At 38.3% G+C, this 23,091-nt stretch overlaps 1 protein-coding gene across 3 annotated transcripts in view; it reads left to right on the forward strand.

Moving 5' to 3' along the window:
• Positions 1 to 23,091, forward strand: part of UNC79 (unc-79 subunit of NALCN channel complex) — a 112,832-nt gene that overhangs the window by 56,103 nt on the left and 33,638 nt on the right. For 2 of the 3 annotated variants that reach the window (XM_075712410.1, XM_075712411.1), the window contains 10 exons: positions 2,296 to 2,445; positions 3,899 to 5,122; positions 7,401 to 7,508; positions 11,088 to 11,204; positions 13,196 to 13,279; positions 14,838 to 14,940; positions 16,731 to 16,871; positions 20,881 to 20,919; positions 21,866 to 21,978; positions 22,065 to 22,150. In XM_075712410.1, coding sequence (XP_075568525.1) covers positions 2,296 to 2,445; positions 3,899 to 5,122; positions 7,401 to 7,508; positions 11,088 to 11,204; positions 13,196 to 13,279; positions 14,838 to 14,940; positions 16,731 to 16,871; positions 20,881 to 20,919; positions 21,866 to 21,978; positions 22,065 to 22,150 — 2,165 coding nt within the window. The remainder of the gene's footprint in view (positions 1 to 2,295; positions 2,446 to 3,898; positions 5,123 to 7,400; positions 7,509 to 11,087; positions 11,205 to 13,195; positions 13,280 to 14,837; positions 14,941 to 16,730; positions 16,872 to 20,880; positions 20,920 to 21,865; positions 21,979 to 22,064; positions 22,151 to 23,091) is intronic. The other variant, XM_009478453.2, reaches the window with a different exon arrangement.

Raw genomic sequence — 23,091 nt, forward strand, 5'->3', positions numbered from 1 at the left:
GAAATAACATGGTGTTGCTGAGTGTAGGTCCTTAAAATTGTGAAGTTTATTATGTGATAAGTATTTATGATCCAAGCTTAACAGGTTCTTTGGATGTTAATCGGTAGCTGCCTTTCATCTATTTTACCTTTTAGCTGCTTATGTGCTATTTACATCGTCCTTCTCAAACAGTCTTCCTAGTGTGCAGCAAACTGTTCTGAAGAAGAATACGAGAAGCATTCTTTTTATCTGTGTCAGCACTTTTTCATCTTTTGCTGCTTGTTGCTCATAAAAAGATATCTAGCAGAACAAGGACACAAAATTTTGTTTACCTGAACACCCTATTACACAGCTCTAGCAAATTAAAGCAACGTTAAAATGGATGTAAATGATGTGTTGCATATTCTCACTCACTTGAATGTTTTGTATTGCTAGAGGATGGCTAAGAGCGTTCAGGTAACTGTGGACTTACTATGAATTTGTCTTTGTTTTGAGCTGAGTTAATGACTTAATTCATAATAACTTAAGAATGCTGGGGGTAGTAATAATACATTTGTATTAATATAATAGTAGTAGTAGTAGTAGTAATACATTTGTAAAATGCATTCCGTTTCTGGATTGATTCTGACACATTTCTAAGGCAAAGCAAGGTACCTAAGTACCCAGCTTGCTGTTCACAGTAAGCGCCAAGTTAGGTTTAGAAAACACATGTTCCAATCCTGCGTCCAAAACTGATTCCCTGGGTGGCCTTGTGTCGCACTTCATCGTTGTTTCCCTATGTTTAAAGTAAGGAGAATAATATTTACTTGCTTTCCAGAGCTGTTGTGAAGGGCTTGGGGCTGCTCAGAGGTGAAGGACCATAAATGGGCAAATTTTACTCTGTAAATGCTGACTTAATTGTTGGGCTGATTCTCTTCCTTTGCTGAAGTGCTGCAGAAAAAAGAGGATGTAGAAAAGTTTTCTTCCACCTGCAAGAAGCAGCTGATATAATTCCATAAGGACTTGGAAAGTTGAAGCCTTTCCCACCATTTCTAAGGCTTGTTTAGTCTCTGGTCAGGTAGTGTGTGTGCTGCTGTCATCATCAAAGGTGGTGTCTAGATGATGAACAGATGAGGATTTCATTGTCAGGAAGCAAGAATCACTATGCTAAAGATGGATTTTCCCACTATTGAACCTTTTTCCTAATTTTTCTGCAAAGCTTTGTTGGGGGGATCATGGCAAGTGTACAGACTGCTGTAGAGCTGATGATAAATCTTGTGAGAAGAAGCATTTGTTGCCAAGGGGAAGAAGAAGTTAGACACATAGGGCATGATGTTAGAAGTGATCTCCTAACTTATTAAACCTAGTCCCTGTAGAAATTCTTACTATCAACTTTGACTGATTTTTCTGGATTCATCACATCAAGTAGGTATCTTATCCTTGATGCTTTTAGGTGGCAGTTCCATAGCTCCACGTGTAGTAGAAACTTTCCTCCAATTTCAAAGCTGAAGATATTAATGTCCATTCTTCAGTTTTTGGCCATTCTAACTCTTTGACTTACTTGCCTTTTCATTCCTAGACACCAAATGCATTTCCTCTCCATGTTTGCTTATTAGAATAAACAAGGCAAACTTTTTTGTTTCTTCTCTTGAGTGCTCTGTTTTCTCTATTGTCCCAGTAGTGTTTCTTATTTCCATTAATATAAGTGATGTCGTTATTTTTTGATGAGTAAATAGATTTGTATCTTTTTTACTGTCTGCCATTTTCAACCAGCAAGTCTCAAATTAGAGCATAATGTTTTACTATTACTACTTAGATTAGTAATTTCATAATTTATCCTCTTAGGTCTTACTCTACTGCTGTAACCAGCTTCCCAAGATTACCCATTTCTTCTTTTTTCACTTTCCTGTTTTGCTGGTTTATTACTGACTTCGCAGTTCTGATACTGATTTTGTTCTTCAATTTACCATTTCTCACTGAGCACTATAGAAGTTATTTACTCAAGTCAGTATCCAGATATATTCTATTCCTTCCATCTAAAGAATCCGTATTATTATTAGTAGGAAAGATCAGCTTAGGATGGTAAAAGCTTTGATACGCTTTTGTGCATTGTAACCCATTTTTCATTTATCTTTGTCCTTTCTGACCTTAATTCAAGATGTAACAAGAATGGCAAAGTTATACCTGGAATATAAATTTTCTTGCAAACTTCAGGTGATTCTTCATTTTCCAATTCAAGTTTAATTGAAACTAGCTGAGGTTTTGTTACACAGACAGCTTTTCATTCAAGGAATTGCACTCTCTTAAGAGTAATAAAGTTTTTTCTTTCTCCAGCAGAGGAAGACAGTGTTTTTGATGAATCTGATATTCATGATACACCAACTGGACCTTGCAATAAAGAATCTCAAACTTTCTTTGCAAGACTGAAAAGAATTGGTGGCAGCAAAATGGTGAAATATCAACCAGTTGAGATGAATGCTCAGAGAAGTATGAATTGTTTTGTTGGTATAAACTCATGCAGAAATACAATTTCCTAGTCTTAGTTTCAAGCTACCACCTTTCTTTGTAGAGTTTATTGCACTGCCTAATTTGAATACAAGGACTCTGTTTGACTTTTGAGAGCAGGTACTCCTCATTTCCCTGAATGAATGCTCTTACAGGAGTCTCAAAGTAGGCACTCCAAAATAAAAATATCTAAAATCAGCAATTGTTTTCTGAAAATTTAAGCTCTTTTGAATGTAAAAATGTGTAAGAGGATTTGTTGCAATTTTCTTCCACCATTGGTCTGAAGATTTTTATTCAAATTTATTCTTTTCCAGAAACTGATTTTTTTGATGAGGTGAGACTCTAGGGTAAGCAAATTCATTGTTGCTGCTGCAAATATTATAGTTTTCCATTGATAAAAAGGGTCATTTGGTCGTTTCAAAAAACAGGAAGGATTTTGTTTTCAAATTAGGTTTCTGAAATGAATACCCTAAAAAAAATTGAAGAGATTTCCACCACCACCCACCTGCCTTTTTTTTCTTTCAGGTGTTTCCACAGGGGGGGAATGATTCTGGCTAGAGCAAACATCTACTTTAACTTTTCTCACTGCTTTTTTTGCATAGTGATTCATATGGAAACATTTTGAAATATGGGGATAATAATGATCAGGAATATTCTGTTTTATGTGAAAATATGTCTTTCATAATAACAACAGTGATAAAGTTTTAAAATGTTCTCAATGAGTGTGTTCACATAGTAAAATACCAACGCAGTGGTAGTACCAGCAAGTATAACTGTGCTCACTTTACTCCTCCCTGGGACGGGGAGGTGTGACTGTGGTGTGATAGTTGCTAGACTCTGCGGCGGTCTAGGATCACTGGGGGAAAAATTCTCTAAACACCTGTCTGATCTCAGGCTTGTGGTGCTGCATCCTCACTGCTATTGCTACCCTTGCTTCTTGAATTAGAAGCATCCATTTGAAGCCCACTTAGCTGCAGTAAATAACATGTAGATGTGCTCTAATATATGCTGATGTCCAAATGGTGTCCACAACGCTGTAGTCCAAATTTATTTTGAAACCTCTTCAGAGTGGTCTGTGTAGCTCATTTCTTCTTTCATCTCTGATGCCTAATGTAGCCATCCCAAGTGTCTGTAGAAATTACTTGCCTGTACTATCTTCTATTCAATGCATAAGGTTAAACAGTCTATCTTCAGGGTACATCTATCCAGGATGAGTAGAATTTGGACAGAATTTAGATAAACCCTGTTATCCAAATAGTGTTCATTGTAAAAATCTGTAATGTGGCTTTGAGGTTAAAACAAAATTTAGACAATTTTGACTAATACTGGGTTTGTATTTGAAATGCCAGTCACGTGTTGAATTGTGAGGTAAAGATGAAGATATCTGCCATAAGTCTCCAACTGAGGTAGTATTAGCTCTTTCTGTTTTAATCAGGTGAAATAGAGCTGGCTGAATATAGAGAGACGGGGGCCTTACAAGACAGTATTCTACGCTGTGTGAGAGAAGAAAGCATTCAGAAAAAGAAACTGCGCTCTCTAAAACAAAAATCTCTTGATATAGGGAATGCAGACTCCCTGTTGTTTTCATTAGATGAACATCGCAGGAAGTCCTGCATAGACCGGTGTGACTTAGAAAAACCACCTGTCCCTGCTGCTTACGCCATACACAGGCAGAGTGATTATGGACGATCTCGGCAGAATTCTTCTACTAAAGCTGAAAATACAGAAACACAAGAAAATCTTCCTCGTACAGAGAGTTTCCAGGAAACAAGAAGACCTGTCATACCAGAAGTTAGGTTAAACTGCATGGAAACCTATGAAGTGAAAGTGGACTCTCCAATTAAACCTGCTGGTCCCAAGGAAGATTTAGATCTGATAGATTTGTCCTCTGACTCAACATCGGGTCCTGAAAAGCATTCAGTACTCTCCACTTCAGACAGTGACTCTTTAGTCTTTGAACCACTTCCTCCCCTTAGGATAGTGGAGAGCGATGAGGAAGAAGAAACAACAAACCAGCTGAACGATGAGGTGTCTGGCAAAACTGCTGCGTCGTCTTCCTCAACTCCTGTCAATGCCTCTGCACTCAGTCTCAGCACGACTCCTTTGGTCCAGTTCAGCATTGAAGATTGCTCCAAAGACTTTAGTTCTAAGGATACAAGCAACAATGCCTCAGCAGGAATAGAAGAGATCCTTTCCACTTCTCCAAAAGATCAAAAAGATTCTTCAGAGTTAGTTAAGCCAGAAGAACTTCAGGACGTGTCCTGTGGGAACCCTTTAACACTGAAACAGAAAAGGGACCTGCTGCAGAAGTCATTTGCCCTTCCAGAAATGTCCCTTGATGATACCTCTGAGCTCAGCATGGAGGAAATTAGACCTAGTGGAGCAATTCCAAGCCCAAATGTAAAGACAGTCCTTATTAAAGTCCCCGAAGATTCTGAAAACCAAACAGAAAGTGATAAACTTGATACCAACACAGAGTCTGACACAGAACAAAACATGGAGCAGAAACAAGAAGAGGAGACTGAGGAGTCAGAATTTAAGATTCAGATTGTCCCTCGCCAGAGGAAGCAGAGGAAGATTGCTGTGAGTGCTATTCAGAGAGAATACCTGGACATTTCCTTTAACGTCCTTGACAAGCTGGGAGAGCAGAAGGAAGCAGGTGAGCTCAATCACTGACCCAATCAAAAGGCTTATTACTGCATGAAGGTTTTAGTAACAGACCAGTGTAGGGAGAGATGTGTATATGTATTGGGAGCGATGTGTATACATAGCATCGAATGTGGTCTGAGCTAGCTGAATGCTTTCAGGTGTTTGTTTCTCACAAGGAATGTACTAACCACACAGGTATGGTGCATGTGTGAGGGCCCATTTGAAAAGGAAGTGGAGCTCAGCAACAAAAATAGTGGTTCTGATATCCAAGTTAGGGAGTGAAACTCTGTGGCCTCCTATGCGGGGGGTCAGAAAAATTGTCATATTTCTGTGCCTTTTATCCTGCTAACTTAGTCCATGCTACACTGATTGTCTTTTGTGTGTAGTGTTTTTTGGCCTTTATTTCTTCTGCAAGCATAAGACAGCGGAAAGAAGACTGGATCATGAAGTGTAAAGCTGAGCAGGCTGTGGACTTCAGAACTAAGAGCACTTAGAATTAACCACAGTTTGCATTCAGGATCAGACACACACATATTTTGTTTTTATACACTAAAAACTTTTTGTAGCCTTCTTTGTATTGGTTTACATGGCTTGTGTTTGTTAAAGACTTCAAGTTCAAGCATGGGGAAAGCCATACAGTGTTTCTGTGTATCCCAAGTTTTTTCAGGTCACTTCAATACAGGGTTTTATTACTAAGTTTTTCACGTGGAGAGAAAGTGTGTTTTAGCTGTTTCCACAGTTTCCAACTGGATGTATCAAACAGCTTTAAAAACTGTATGCTGCTGCCTCTTTACTTCTGTGGCTTTTTTCCCAGGATTTTTCAGTTATTAGAATTTTGCCAATCTTCTTTTAACATATTAATTAAAAAAGGAAAGAATCCTTCAGGCCCAAGTTCTTTGTTGCCAGTGAAGTGAGGGGGAATATTTATGCATTCCTGACCTCACTTCTTTCTTAATTGCTTCAGAGGGAACTATAGTATAATTTCCTATTACGATATTGCACTTTTACAAGGAGAAATCATTCAGTGTGATTATAGTTATGCTGTTCCCTTTATATTTCAGGCCTGTCATCCCATTTATGGTTCCAGTAAGCTGAAGAACCTCTGGAGCTTTGTAAAAACAGAGAGCCGAGTGCTTTTGAATCATAGAATCATAGATTCACTTAGGTTGGAAAAGACATGTAAGATCATCAAGTCCAACCGTTAACCTAACGCTACCAAGTCCACCACTAAACTATATCCCTAAGCACCACATCTACACGTCTTTTAAATACCTCCAGGGATGAGACTCAACCACTTCCCTGGGCAGCCTGTTCCAATGCCTGACAACCCTTTTGGTGAAGAAATTTTTCCTAATAGGCAATCTAAACCTCCCCTGGTGCAACTTGAGGCCATTTCCTCTAGTCCTATCACTTGTTACTTGGGAAAAGAGAATGACACCTGCATTTGTTATTGATTAGTTTATTTGAGAACATATGTGTTGTAATTCATTTAAGTAGGCTTAATGTTGCCATCGTGGGCTGATTATAATTTCGAAGTCTTATTCAAGCCTTGTCAGCCTATTATACTTCCGTATGTTTTAGAAAGGCTTCTGATATAACTGATCTCTAAATCAAATATCCGCTAATAGGTTGTTTCTTCAAGTGCACAGTGCTGGGCTACAGAGTTTCCCGCCTGAGACTTTTTACAGCACGGTTACCTATTCATTTTCATAGGATATGCTGAAACCAACCATCAACACTTGAAAATTTCTTTGCTTTATTCTTCCCATATTAACAGTACCAGTTATCATAAAATAAAAACATTATATGGGTTATTTTTCTTTTCAATGATGGAATCTTAAACTCTTTGAATCTTTAGGATCAACTGCTAGATCAGCAGCCTTTTGAATTAAAACTGATAACAAGTTGGAGACAAGGCTTTTAAAAGACGCTAAGCTGTCACTTAAACTAGCTTTACATCAGTGGTACCTCTCTTATTTCCATGTTGATGGTTCTGATAATCACTCTGTGAGTGGGATCAAAATCAAACTCCATGTGCATTTATTAGTTCTGGGCTTTAAAGAGCATAGGTAGAAATCTCCTTTAAAAAGTTATTTTAAGCAATAGATAACCTGTGTCTCTATAAAAATTCTTATGACACACACATTGAATCCTTTTAAAACTGCTGGGAATGCCAGATGATGAATGGATTACTGACAAGATATGAAAAAGGCATCCAGGGAGAAAACGGATGGAAAATATTTATTGATTCTTAACACTGAGAGTTTAAGCACAGTTTTCATATGCAGATCCCGCTGCCAAAGGACTTTCAACACTGGAAATGCCAAGAGAGTCATCATCTGCACCAACCCTTGAAGCAGGTGTCCCGGAGACAAGTAGTCACTCTTCTATATCAAGTAAGTTTACCTGTGGCTTGAGGCTTAAATCTAAGTTGCTGTATTTGTGCGTCAGATGCATATCGTGTTTGGTAAATGCCTTCCCCTGAGTTTCATGCAATCTTGGAAGTACAGCTGTGTTGCATACCATTAGATCTGTTAAATCTCTGATGGTCAGTAGGATTTTAGCAGTTAGTGGCTGCAAGATTTTCTGTTGTGACATGGCAGATTTGACAAATGTGGTAATTTGTCACTCAATTTCTTAGATTAGAGTAGGTAGCAGCTAAAAGCAATATTTCACTAAAACTGAATGTTTATTTTCCAGTGAGAGAAAGCATTGTCAACTGCCAGTGCACAGAAGCAGAGGATGAGAACTCCACAAGGCTTTTACTATGGTCTTCAGTACATTTCTTGCTGTACCTTAGGAAAAAAAAAAACTTGCAATTTTTGTAAAATGCCTTGAAATAAATACTACTTCCTCAGCTGCTTGCTGAAATGTGGTAACTATTTATCTGAGACTCCCATACCCATTTCAGTGGAAGGTGAACTGGGTTGGTTTAAGTAGACATTGACACATGGCTTAACAGAGCAGATGTAGATAACGTTGGAAGGTGGAGGCATCTTAGGACATTAACAAAATCCAGAATGGCGTGTCCATCTAGGTAATGTTAAGTAACACATCTGAAGGTTGATGGGGCAGGACTCTTGACTAGGACAAAAGGGAGGGGAAATGATGACCTGCTTTGATACCAGTGAGCTGCTAGATCAGCTCAACTGTCTTACTAAACTGCAATTTCAGATTGCTGTAGAAAAGTAAAATTTTAATTTCTGAAATTCAGTATCTGCTGATTTGATTTGACGCAGTGTCTGGCCTATTAAAGGAAGATGTTATTTTAGACATGCTAGATGAGGACTCCAAATTAGAGGTTTCCTCTCCAGTTTTAGCACAAGTGTCTTGTGTCATGTGCCTCTTGTAGTCCGAGTACATTTGTTGGCGACCTAATGGTACAGATGTCACTTAGTAAAGCACCTAAAGAGGTGCCAGTTAAGGCCTATCTCTGTCTGGTTTCACTGAGTGCTATGTGTTCCTGTAAATTCCAATATATGAAATCGGGAATAGTATCTATATGATATTGAGCCTACATTCCTTTTCTCTTTCTGTGTGCCTCAGTTTGCAACTGCAAAAAGGGACACAAATGCTTCTATTGTGTCTCTTGTCCATTTAGACTGAAATATTTTTGACCTTCTACTCTGTGTCTTTACAGTGCTTTGCATAATAAGCCCTGATCAGGACTGTGAGCGCAAAGCACTTCTGTAACACACATACATAACATCACCTGTACAGCCAGTGCCTGGCTGCAGAAAGCATACATCATTAACTCTAATAAGAAGATTTTGCCTTTGGACTTCTCTTCTTGAGTAGAGAATTCCACAGCAATGGAGGGATGGTTGACCAGATCACTAGCTAGCATATGAATGGCTCACCAGCTACTATGTGAAGTTTACTGATCTTATCATGATTGTTAGGTTTCTTGTAGAAAATCTGATCAAGGAAAACTTCCTCTACTCAGTCATAGGCACGAAAAGTCACATGCTGGTCCACAGCAATCAGCCTGGCTCCAATGCTGTTCAAAGGCTGGCAGCTCCCTGGGTTTTTTGTTTTTTAGATTTTTTTCTTAACTTACCAATATCTGAAATCATGGCTGTCCTTGAGAAATCAGGTAAATAACCCTGGAGATCCAGACCTGCTCAACAATAGCCTGATAATGTGAAATATGCATGAAATCTTTTTAATTACAATCGCAAAAGCTGTTATGAACATTCAAAGAGATAATTTTCTATATTTTGACTGTCATCTGCACTCCAAGCAGTCTTGTCAGTTCTAACATTAATTGCTGTTCTTTCATCAAGAAATTCTATGCTTGATAAAGTGATAAGGCATCTATTTAAAATCCTTGCCCTGGAAACGATGGAAATTCTATTTTTCTCCTAATTTGCTGTGAAAGGCAGCTGCAATATAACTTTTAAAAGTGAAACATGGAATGGTCTCTTGGTCTGGTTCAGTTCCAGAAGTTCAGTTATACAAGGACTGCTTTGCAGCAATGCTGGAGAAGTTTGTACTTGGACCAAAAATAGAGTTCAAATGCACTCTGATACATTGAAAGAATATAATGAGGGAAAACTTAAAATACTTCACCTAATAAAATAATTTCAGTGTGCAGATTCCCACTGAAGTTATCATTGTGTTTCTTATTACTCAGGGCCTGTATTTGTTTTGTTAGGGAGTACTCAGCTTTCTCTGAATTTGAAACTCTCAGATAGAAACGGAGTAGAGCAAGTTTCGGAGAAGGCACTCAAGCCCTCAGAGCTTTCTGAAAGTTGTAGTTTATCCCTTGTCTGCACTTCTTCATCACAGTTAATGATGTGAAATGCTGGGTTTATTTTCAGAGCTTAGCTGTGTCCTGTTTGGAATTTCAGAACGGAACTACCTGATACTATGTTAATACTCTTTTAATGATGTTGAATGTAGCTGCAGATGAAAATAATCATTAGGAGAAGAATTTGCTTTTTTGCTGTTGCTTTAAGGCCCTGTTGAGGAAAGACTTAAACATATGCTTAAGGCAACATTTTAAAAGCTTTCCTGTATGGAGATGCGTGTCAGCAGTCTCACATACCTTGGTCAAGCAGGGCCTTAGAACTCTGTCTTCATACTGTGAACAATGATTGTGGTTTCAGTGGTGGGAATATATTGCTCAGACTCAACTGTCAAAGTGAATGTATTATGTTCATCAAATTTGAATTTTCTTAAGAATGGAGAAAAAAGAGGAGTTGTATATGATCTGTTTCTTCCTCCATTTAAGCACTGAGAAAATACATGACCCAAAAAGTCTTAAATTTTAAATCCACATTTTTTTTGTGTGTGTGTGTGTGTGTGTGAGCATTATCCAGTGAAACACATCTCTTAAAGCAAAGAGTAATATCCATTTAAAGAAGTATTGTAAATAGTCAGATGAGGAAAAATCGAATGCTTGTTGCTTGATAGCTCCATGTAAGAAGAAAGGCAGATGAAGGCATGCTGGCTTCACACTTCAGAATAATGTCCAGGTGGTATGCCTGAGTGGCAGGTATTTAGGAGGCCTGTTCAGGTTGCATCACCCATGAAGGGTGCTGGTGTTACGCAGTTCTCCATACTTTGCTGGGAGGAGACTGAGTTTCCTTCCTCAGTATGTTGTATGTGAGTGAGATTCAAGTACACGTTTATCACCTGTCAGCATGGGAATTTTGGGGTAGTATCTTACACTTCACAGATACCAAGTGTTTTGAAGAGCTTTCATGATATTTGGAGACAAAAAGGCACTGACAGTTGGCACAGCAGATGAGATACTGAATCAAAGTCACTTATGACTGATGTCATTGGGGCCAGAATTGTACCCTGTGTAGTTGTGTGAAAAGTGCATATTGACTTGAGCAAGATCCTCAGAGGGAGCAGTCATTGTCCTTTCAGTATTTATCTCATGCTGGCTTGTAAGATCAGGAAAAAAGAGTAGTTGTTACATGTTGTCTGAGCCCCTGAAATCCTTTTGCATTTCTGACTTGCAGCTCAGTTCAGACAAATGAAAAGAGGCTCTTTGGGAGCTCTGACAATGAACCAGCTAATGAAGAGGCAGCTGGAACACCAGTCTAGTGCTCCCCACAATATCAGCACTTGGGATACTGGTGAGCTGCATTTATTGTTCTTTATTTCTATTTCCTAAACCAATTACTTTCTGTATCAATCCATTAAAAAAGTGAGTATTTCTATTTTACTGTTGCAGATAAGTAATCAATTTCAAGTCTGAAGTGAAACTTTATAGTGAGTACCAGATTCTCACCTGGTATGAATCGGAATAGTTACATATTTGGGAGGTAGTCCCTCTGGTACAGTGGTGTCCCCACAATTTTGCATATTACTTGGATTATTTCCTGGCCTCACTGAATGAAATGGAAGTATCACTGTTGATTTCATTAGGTATAGGATTTCATCCCTGGTGCATGGAATCATTTATTTGCATGTGTGTTTACAATGGTGTTGGTACACCAAGGAGTTGTGCCTTATACCAGCCAGTTTTATTTCTCTGTAGAGAAGTTTCTGCCAGCTCATGCTGAACACCTGAAGTTTCTGTTCACTCACTGACCTGTTTTTTCTCCCTTTAAGATGAATGCAAAGCAAGGAAAACTAAATTAAGCACATAATTTCCTCATTACTCAAGTGGTTTATTTGTTTTTTTTCTTCTATAGAAGATTTTCTGTTATGACCAAATTCATACCAGATTTCACTAAACAATGAATTAGTTCTGGTTTATCATAAATGCTAGATATTTTATTGCCTGTCTTGATGTTAGTGACGTTACAGAATCATGCTTCTTAGGAATTTATCAGCAGATCCAGATACATCCATAGAAAGGAGTGCTTAAAATGTTATATGGAACTTAGCATGCTGAATGAATGTTTCACCACCGGTTCTGGACAGCTGAGTTAAAATTTTTGCTTAATTCAGTCTTCAGCATCAAGTTCCATCAAACTAAGTCTTGTAGCTGAAGAATGGCTAAAAGTATGGTATATAGTTCAGGATTATCCTTTCTACTCCAGTCTGCTGAGTGGCATGCTCAGCATGAGATCCTTAAATCATAAAGGTCAGAATTTGTCAATGATAACAACATTTTCTTTGTCCTATTAGCAGGTAAGTTTGTTTATTGAAGAGACTTAGCTGGTATCACCTAGTTGCTCAGGCAGGGGTTGAGAGATGAAAAAGTTATTGCTCTCATTCTGCAAGACGTATTCAAGAGGAACAAGTCAGTACTCAAAACCACTTAGGAACTCTGTCTTCTGAATCTTGTTCCAAGTCCACTGGCTTTCTTCACAACATCTGTGACTTTTCCCTCCAACATTCACACCAGCTAAAGGCCTCCAAGCATGGAGATACAAAGTATCTGGAGATACAAAGCTGGGAAGCTTTGCATCTCTCAGTCTCTTTTTCAAACACTAGCTTAAAATTAAAATTATTATTTGGACAGAAAACAGGGGTTTTTTTCAGGACAAATGCTCAGTGTGACTATTTGTCATTTCAATGTCACACCACAATTTTAAGACTCATTATACTCAGGTATAACAACTAGGAAATAGTTTTATCCCATATAAGTATATGATGCGTGCTTGGTTCATGCATGCTTTTTTTTTTTTTTGCCTTTTTTTTTTTTTTACATTGGCAGGTATGATATGTCTCTTTCATTTCTTACTTCAAACCACTCTTTTTCCCAAGCTTGCTGTCTGCAAAATAGAATCATTTTGTGTCTGACTCCTATCAGCACAAACTATACCTGACTTCTAGTGTCGGTATTCCTAAACACTTTCTCTTTTTGTGACTCATATATTCCATAGCTTGTTGAATCTTTACGGCTAGCACTTCCTTTCTTGCTTAATGACACTTACTTTTCTAAAATGCCTTCTTTGGTATTAGGTTATCTGTGTCCTTTTTCCTTTGTGGACTTCCTTCATCTCCCTGCCCCACCCCTCGCCTTATCTGTGCTTAAAAAATGAACTTTTTTCTTTGTTTTTTCAATAGCTGTTGTATTTGTTTTTCTCTTGTTTTAACTGTTTAAAACTTGGGGAGCTGGTAACAAGTGCTGGATTCATAGTTCTGGAGACTGAAGTTCTGTATTTATTCACAGAGCAGATACAGCATGGAAAGCGGCTGTGCAATGTCCCTGTTTGCCTAAACCCTGACTTGGAGGGACCACCGCTAAGAATCAGAGGTTAGTTCAGTGTCCATTTGACCTGATATCTCTGCTAAGACTGCCAGGAAGGTTTTTTGGTTAGCACCAAATGGTGCTGAATTTTATGTTCCAGTCAGCTGTATTAAAGCCCTCAACTGTCCTGCAGAATGTAGGTTATTGAAGAATTATTAGACAAGACATTTCATTCAAGACAGGGACAACTGATAAGTACTGGCTTTCTGCTAGTACGTGTTTTGGCTGTCAACCTGGAAGTAAAAGGAGTCTGTATACAGAGTGTGGTTGAATCTCATTCCTTTATGAGCTCTCCTCCCTCACAGCTGAAATACGTCCAGGCTTTCTTAGAGCCTTGCAATGGAGCAGTGACCTACCTTCTTTGCCTAAATCATGTCTTTTTCCTACTGTTCAGTGCACGAGAGAGGACATTTTTGAGTAGTTAAGTCTTATTCCAGCATTGTAACCTGCATTATGGCAGCTTTTTTCATTTGTGTGCTGCAGTGGGACTTATATCTAGAAAACATGACAGTGAAACTTTCAGAGTCATGGTAGAAGGATCTTTATTCATTTGTGAGGGGGGAAAAAAACTGGCTAGAAATATGTGAAAATCTAGTCCTATTCCTTGCATTCTGGGTGGTGTCCTACATTACTGAAGAGTATTCTAGGCTTCCTGGAGTGTCTGCTCATATCCAGCAAAATCTCAGGGGACAATTATGAAGTACTGAACTCCATATGTAAAAGAAATATTTCCTTCCATACTTAGTAAAATGATTGTTTAAAACCTGTCTTATGCTTGTGAAACAAGCCTTCATCACTCCACATATTTTGAGTTCAGAAACTGTGGGAGCTTCTTAGATTATTTTGTCTGAGAGCTGATATTAAATTTGCTTTTCCTGCAGTAACTGGAATTATCTCATCAGAAATTCCATCTGAACCTAGCTTACGTGGAGAAGCTTCCTCCTGTTTCCATAGTTAAATATTATCAGAACAGGCTAATGTTAACATTAAATCTGAATCTGTAGATTGAAGCAACCAGCAAGAAAGTTGATAATGGATTACTTAATCTGTGGTTGAACTGGCACCAAAAGGGCATTGGTACTCTTCTAAAATTGGTTCACAAAATCAGCCTTTCATAGATTGGTCTTTAGAATGAGATGCCCTTGGGGACCGCTTATGTCACTGAGAACTATGGGAAGACAATTCTCCAGAAGTACGTGGGAAGACTGCAAATCTTCTGGTGTCTAGTCTCATAGCAACTGTAGAATCATCCTCTCTCCCTAAAAAATGAGTAGCTACAATTACATCCACCTGCTTGGAATTTTTGTTCTTTGTTATCTTTTTTCCAAGGATTTCTAAAAAGTTCTGGTTTTTTTTTTAATTGATTGTTCCAATTACCTTGAACTATCTGGCAGAAGCAAGGAATGTGCTATATATCCTTTTGTAGACACACTTTATTTTTTGTTTGTATGCACAGCAAAACCATTATGGCTCTTCTTTAGAAGTCTGCTCTTCTAACAGTTTGGATTTATGTTTAGTGATTTTCTTTCCTTTTTAAATTTTTTTTCCCCCTAAATGCCTTAAGGTGCCACGAAATCTAGCCTGCTGTCAGCACCCAGTATAGTCAGTATGTTTGTACCTGCACCAGAAGAATTTGCTGATGACCAGCCCACTGTGATGACTGACAAGTAAGTTCTTTTTCTGTTCCTTTCAAAGAACTAATTGAACTTCAAATAGGTCAGTTAAAGTATAGATATACTTTATGGAAATATAAAGTCCATTCTGGCATTTATCTCTATGCTAAGTTTTTAAATTAATTTTTTTACCCCAAGGTAAACATTTCCTAAACACTGCCAGCAAAATGTACTTTTAATTCAGTAGGACCTGTGTGAGTTTGCACAGGTGAAATGACGACTCAGGTTATTGCATGTGGATGAAGGGCAGGGGAAGCATTTTCCATCCTATTTTAAATCAAGGGTTCCTTGTGATCTGTCAGAAACCACTTTTGCCTTAGGGGGAAAAAAAAAGCTCTTTTTTTAAATTCCTTCAGTTTCTGTTGAAATAGATTACATGTGATTACATGTCAACAGTTACCAACCTAGCATTTTTAATGCTGATGCTCACTGATCCTGAAAGCTTTTGCAAACCTTAATTGGTTGATTAAAATGCCTGTAAAGGAAGTATTAAATTTAAGTGTACTCATTTAATGAAGAAGCAAAGCAGTCAGCAGGGAGTCGTACACTGATTTGGTTAAAAACTGGGAAGAGAAACCGTAAGTTCCTGCTTGTGCTTCTGCACTCAGTCCAGTAGACAGACATGCCAGGGTGATCACTGAGAAAGACAGGGCCATTGTGCAGGCTGTGACTGGAAGTGGACCTTATTGTGTGACAAAGTGAAGCATCCCAAAAGTTAGGCTTGCCTTTGGCACTTCCTTTGGCCGTTTCGCCAAAACTATAGCACTACCTATTAACATACAGACCAGCTGAGCTTGACTTTCATGACTTTGTTGGCATATTTTCTTTCTGTTCAGTAACAAAGGCAAGAAAATTGCCTGTGCAGTTCCATTAAGTTAAAATATCACAATCTGTTGGAGTCATTAGCAACTGATTGATCAAATTAAGCAAGCCTTCCTAGTGGGCTGAGATAAGCCAGTTTCCCACATTGGTTTGCCTTTTTTGTAGGTTGTGAAAGCCTGTCTCATCTCTCCTAAATCTGACATCCCCTTTATAATTAGACATTACAGAGCCCTTTCAGAACTTCATGAGTTGTCTTTGAGCATTTCAGGAAGGATAAGTGACTCAGCAGCAAATCTGCCCTGGGAAAGGGAGACTTCTCTGAAATCTAAGGTTCTGTGCCCCTGGGGAGGTCCTTTCATTTCTTTCTTAATAGCTAGAACTGCTGTGGGAACCAATCAGATCATTGTTTCCTAATTGTATAATTTGTTATTCATAATTCATGACTGACAGAAAGGACAATGTGAAATTGTTCCATCTCTTTAAGATCATCTATGAGTGTCATCGTTTGTGTCTATGCTACTAAATAGAAGAGTGCCAGGGACTTGAGCCCTCGCCTGAGCCCAAGTCGCACAAACTGACTGGTGTTCACGTTGCTGAGGGCTAGTCTTCACTGCTGCAGATTTCTCTTGGATAGTACAAGCTGAAGCAGTCCAATATAGAGTGAGGGAATTAGCTAACAATTACCAATGAAGGACCCAAAACAAGGCCTGCTGTGTGGCCCTCTCTCATCTGTCAGTGAAGAAACAGCCAGTGCAGCTAGTGAGAAGCTTTATTAATGTTTGAAAGCCATGGACTGTTATTAATTATAGAAAGATCACAATTACATTATCTTTCTAAATAAATTTTGAGTGGAATGTACTAAATAATAGTACTTTAAAAAGACATAATTATACACATAGGTATATATAGTAATACTTTGTTTTAGATTTGTTAATGTCAGTTTTTGAAACTGTTCTTTGCAGGTGCCATGACTGTGGGGCTATTCTTGAAGAATATGATGAAGAAACACTAGGCCTGGCCATAGTTGTGCTCTCAACCTTCATTCACCTTAGTCCAGACTTGGCTGCTCCTCTGCTGTTGGACATCATGCAGTCTGTAGGAAGGTAAATTCAGGACTTTCCTGTCTCCCACATGATTGAAAGAATTTTGTGCCTGGAATTGGGTTTACATAAACTTCACTATATGAAGTTACATATTTTAGAACTCTTAAGTGAATAACATCTGGTTCTGTGTGCTTCTTTGTAACTCATCATTTTATCAGTTTCTTATGTAACTTCTTCCACTGTCACTTCAATTTTGGGCAGCTCTTTTGATGTCCTCCCCTTTTACCCTCCAAAAGGAGGTTCCAGCTAGGGAATCTGCCCAGCTGGTCCCACTGTAAGCAGCGATGTAAAGAATTAATTAATTTTTTCTGCAGTACCCTTATCTTCCTTGAGTACCCTGTTTATTACCTGAACAGCAATTGATGCAGCATACTCTCTGGTGTGCTTCTTGATCCCGTTTTATTTGAAGAAAAATTTGCTGTTATTTTTTATTCCTTCTGCTAGTTGCTCCTTGAACCGTTTTTGGCCTGCCTTCTTCTGTTTTTTTACATTAGATTTGTCAGAATTTATGCTCTTGTCTACTTTATTTGAGACATGACTTCAGCTTTTTGAAAGAAGCATTCTTTTTTCTAATAACTTCCCTCACCTTTCCTTTCTTCTGCTCTCTTGAAGTCTTTCTTAACAAGTGGGTTACCTTGGCCCTGTGCTTCCAGTGTAATGTTCTTAAACAACTTCTGTGCTTCTTGTAAAGACTGAATTCTCTTTGCTATCGCTTTTTGCTGCTTTGACAGATTTTTTCACTTTTATGTAGTTCCTGCTTTAGAAGTTATGCACAAATGTGGTCAGCTTTTCTGAATTTTGTTGTTCCTGGAGGACTGCTGACTCCTAGGTGTGATCATTCGTTAGCATACCTGAAGCTTTTCAGGCTTTTCAGCCATATCTTGTATGCTAATTAAGACTAAGTAAAGAGTTGCATCTCCTTATGAGAGCTTCCTAACCAGCTGCTCTGTGAGATTGTCTCTGATAAGGTTTTAAACATTCAGTGTCTGTTATTTTTCTCTTGTGACTTTTACCCAGTGTGCATGAGATAATTAAAGTGTACCATTACTATTGTCTGTCTTCTTGTTGCTGCCTTGGCCAGTTCCAAAACTTCCTGCCTAAGAGGTGGGGGGGATGCATTGGGGGTGTTTCAGAATAAACTTCTGAGCAGCACTAGAAGTGTAGAAAAGGTGCACAGCTCTCCTTTTCCATGTTCTTTTCAGTGACTGAAGTTAAAATTGCTTGACTGTGACTTCTGCAGGGGCACGGCTCTTCACAGCCCTGCCTCTCCACTATCTCTCAATTCCATTTAAACACAGCAGCTATTCAAGTCCTCTATTTCCATTAATTGCAAGGCTGCAGTTCCCTGCTGTCATTGCTAATGAACCCTGATGGAGGCAAAGTTTCTAATCTTGACAGATGCTATCCATTCTGTGTGATTCTTGTAAATACAGCAGTACTACAGCCACAGAGAGTAAATCATTTGGAAGATAAATTATCAAGGGATGAGGGCCTAGTGGGCTACCTTTTTCTGTGCTTTGAGGAGGAAATGCTGCATCTTTGAGTGAGACAACTGATTGTTTTAGAGCAGCAGATGGCATGCAACATGGGGTATTCCTGGTAAATACCCTGTGTTGTTCCTACTGGCTGTCATTTCTGACAAATTTTAAGCCCAGTAAGAGGCTCTGCACAAAGGGATTGTTTTGAATACATGCAAAATAAGTAACATATACAAGCAGAGAGTCATTCAGGTGCCTCATATATAACCTAAGTTGCTGTCTTTCATCAAGCAGTGCTGTATCGTTACCTCCAAATACCCATCTGACAGCAGAGATGAGAATGAATTAGACTTCTTGCATTTTTATTCTTAGAAAAAGAACTACTACTTTCATGCTTAGAAGAGGAAACAAGGAGTTAGGAAATCCAGGGTCTTTCAGAATACCTAAACAATACAGAGAAAGATTTTCAAAAGTTATTTGGGTACCCACAGGTACAGATAGGGATTTTCAGAAGAGAAAAAGTTCTGGGTTCAAGTTACTGACAATTAGAGATTGACATGTTTATAAGACTCTGGCATGCACTTAACTTTATGCTGTAGTTCCTGAATCAAGATTTTTGACTTTTTGATTCTTATTTCATTGATTTCCAGTGAGATTTTGGTTTCCAAGCATCAAAGCCCTGTTTGAAAATGGCATTTAGGCTCTTGAGTTAGTGAGGAGCTTTGAAAAGCTTAACTTCTGTTCTTAACATGTATAAATTTGAACACATCCATTTACTGTGTACTGTCCATTTACTGTTCTGCTTGGTGGTCTGCAAGTGGAAGTAATGATGTGGGTTAATGGCCTTTGTGCAACAAAATATTTAGAGTAGTAACGATAAATACATACAAGCTGTAAAATTCAAAAAGTTTCAGATGCTTCCAAGTGTTTAGTGTAGTTATGTCTCATGAAGTTTTTCCCAAGTTAGAAACTAAATGTTTTGTTTATCATAAAAACCACACTTGCATTATTTCATCCAAAAAGAGAGAAAAACTTTGCATAGGACTTCGATTTCTTTTAGAAGAAATATTTTATGCTGTTGTATTTCTATGTTTTAGTAGATTTTTGAAAGTAAGTGTAATGTCTATTGGGCATGTGATTAGTCTCATTGCATTCTGCAGAAATCCTCATGTGCTTTAATGTAAGCAGATGCTACAGTTATTCCAGAATAAAGGTCTTTAATGCTTGAAGGTGGCTTCAGACCTGTTTTCACCCAGGATAAGGTTTGCACAGCAGAATTCATATGTTGTATTTTAGTTTGGACTCCTCTTAACAACAGTGGAGTCAGGGGCTCTAATGAGGTTTTCTGTTTTATGCTGGGACAACTGAAGAGAATATAATCTTCAATCCCCTGCACCACACAGCCTGAGATTATTGCACTGTTGAAAGTATGCTGCGTTCCCAGCTTGTCATGCATCATTAATGAAAATCACCGTCCAGTTTGGTTTACTCTGATGCATTCAACTGAGCTGCCTTAGGGTTCTTTTTGGACTTTGCAGTGGTGACTAGAGAGGAAACTGTCTTCTGAACAGAGGCTGACAGAGGATTGAGCAACAGCTGAATCCAGCCTAAAAGGATCATGAATCAAAGATAAACATTGAAGGCCAGATCATCAGCAGATGTAAATTAGCATAGCTCTATGAACTTTCCATTTAAACATACCAACTTATTCCAGCTGAAATGCTGATGCGCAGCAGATAAAAGTAAAAATTGCATGGCATTTTGTATGTAAGAGATGCTTCCAGTGTACATTTTTAAAAATCACTTTTTAGTGGCTTTTAGTATTAAAGGTGTGTTGCTTTGATATTATAAGCCCTGATTCTGTTCGTCTACACCCTGGATATTGAAGTGCATGATTTTGCTTTAAGATTGTGTTCAGTATTTTTATCACTGAATGCCCATATTTGGCTTCAAAGTCTGTATTTAGGTACTAAAATAAATGACCTGATTTTTGAGAACCCAGTGTTTCTCATCTGACTTTGTAAGAGCTCATAGGTACTTAGTGTTTCTGAAATCAGGCCAGTTAATTTAGGTGCCAAAATCTGGAACTAGAAGCCTCACTTCTGACTGCCAAGTAGAGAATTTTGGCTTAGTCTATGTTGCTGTGTTAATCAGAAGCAGTTCAGTCAGTAGGCAGCTTTTGGCAAACTGTTTTTTTTTTTTCCAAATCCCTCTAGGTTAGTAATTATCCATGATGTGCATGTAAGGCAATAGGTTTACTTCTTGCTAGTACAAAGAAGCAAGCAGAATTGTCTTTAGAGCTGTTAAATATTTGTGAGACTGCAAGACTGAATAGAGTTTATATGTTGTGCAAATGTGATTTGACTGAATTTAAGTGCTCTTCAGAAGACCTTTCTGGTGACATTTTAAATGTTCTCTAAAATTCTTGTTTGTTATTTAAAAAAACGTATACTTTATTGGCTTACTTAAAAATGAAACGCAAAGAAAGCATATGAGCTTCAATATATATTTTTTTTTTTTTTTTATTCCAGGTTGGCATCAAGTACCAATTTTTCTAATCAAGCAGAAAGGTATGGTAGCAAAGGATACTCTGGCCAAAATGAAACAGTTAATCTAAAGCATCATTCTCCCTGGCCCTGAAAACAGCTTAATTTAACTTTTTAAAAATGTATTTAAGATTTGTGAGTAAGAGGAAAAACCTGTCCCTTCCCACTTGTTTCAAATATCTCATGTATTCTGAAGATGAACAGGAACCCATATTCGTAAGTATTGATCTTGAAAAAAATCAGATTGAGACGTAATTTAAAGATGCCTTCTGGTTTCACAATTCCAGTGCAGCTTTTATAGCTGCTTCTGTGTTCAGTATTTCTCTTGGTAGACTATCTCCATACATTCAGTCAAGTGAATCATCCTTGGCCATGGAGAACCCCTGATAGTGATACCTTATTATGTAAATTGGATGCTGAATAGAAGCTCTAAAGAATGTTAAGATGTGCAGTTTATGAGTAAATAGATAATACTTTAGCTTTTTAAATAATACCATTCATTTCATGAGTGACTAGAAAGTACTTCCTCTCTTGAAGGAAACTGCAAGAGGCAAATTAATATTATAATGTGTGTGTTTACCTGTTGCTCATGTGTTCTATGGTAAAGCCAAGAACCTCATCCTGATACACAAGATGGGAGCAGGATTATATTTCAAACTCAGATGACTCACAAATAAACCTATGTGGAGAATCAGGAAAAATGCAACAATTTATTGAGACTTAAATACTTTAGGTATGTGTACATAACTTTGTCAGCTCTGCATAGTCGAGCTGAAGTCATAAAATCAACATGTTGAACAGTTTTTTGGGTTCAGGACAGTTCTGCTTTTGACAGTCTCACACATAACTGAACACTTCCATAATTAAAAAGAATAGGATCATCTTTATTTTCTCCATGTAGTCAACTTTGAGAAGTGTTTCATCTGCAATGCAATTTCTTTCTTCTTCCTTTTCATTCCTTTCATTTCAGCATGATGATCCCTGGAAATGCTGCAGGTGTGGCCAAGCAGTTCCTCCGTTGTGTGTTCCATCAGCTGGCTCCCAACGGCATCTTCCCCCAGCTCTTCCAGAGCAATATTAAAGGTAATGTGCGGTACCTGAGTGCACTTCTGTCCCTTTCAGTTACCTCTATATGGACAGTCAGCGTAAAACTGTAATTCGAATTTCAGATGGAAGTTTTTTACGGACCTTGGCCACGTCTCTTATGGACTTCAGTGAACTGAGTTCCATTGCTGCGCTGAGCCAGCTGTTAGAGGTATGTTGGCAATCAGCTCTGTTAATGGTGCTAGTTTGATTAGTGTTATCAGGCATATTGGATCATTTCTCCTCATTCATTAAAAGAGTTCAAACTTGCATCACCAAAAGCAATGTGAATTTTTGTTTTGTCATCCCTGCAAGCAGGATTAGGCTGTCCTCACCATTTTCCTTCTGGGTTTTGCTCTCACTTGATAGCTTTTTTTTTGTTTCCCGCCTCAGACCAGCTTCTGGAGCTGACCTACACATTGGTAGTGTGGGCCATCCCTTCCCCCAGCACTATTGCTGGTTTTCAGGAACATTTCTGCTCATACATCTCAGTTCTCCCTCTCTCCTGTATGTGCTGGCAGTTTCTCTAAGTAGTGCAAAGATATATTGCCTGCCTTTCACTGAGTGACTTCTGTGCATGTGGCTTGTTTCTACTGTAACTTATCCTTCCACTAGCACTAGTCACTTGCATGTATCCTGCTCTTCCAAGAACGTGGCAGTTACTTCACACAAAGATTTTGACATCACTTTAAAACTGCTTATATCTTTCCAGTCCTGACCCTAGTACACAAGCCAAAAAAGCATACATGGTCTACTGAACATTAATGAAGATATCTTGTTTAAAACTGTCTGAAAGAAAACATGGGCAATCCACTGGTGAATACTTTACAAGTTCTGCTTTTTTTACTGCCATGCCAGTCTAAGCAGGTTATGAGTTAGGACCCTCCTTAAAACATTTTGGCTCAAAATCTTTTGGTCAATACTTTAGGAACTGAACTAGACTTAACTGTCACATACACAGTTTAAATTCCCTGCACAGCATTTTATCATTAGCATTATAGTAGAGGTGAGTAGTATTTGGTCTGAACAAATTAACCTCAGCATTTCCAAATACTGTTTAAGGGACCGTTTCTGCATGTGTACATTTGTTTACAGTTCTTGATTTGTTTCCCA

Source organism: Pelecanus crispus, chromosome 6, assembly GCF_030463565.1.
Source record: "Pelecanus crispus isolate bPelCri1 chromosome 6, bPelCri1.pri, whole genome shotgun sequence".
Lineage (NCBI taxonomy): Eukaryota > Metazoa > Chordata > Aves > Pelecaniformes > Pelecanidae > Pelecanus > Pelecanus crispus.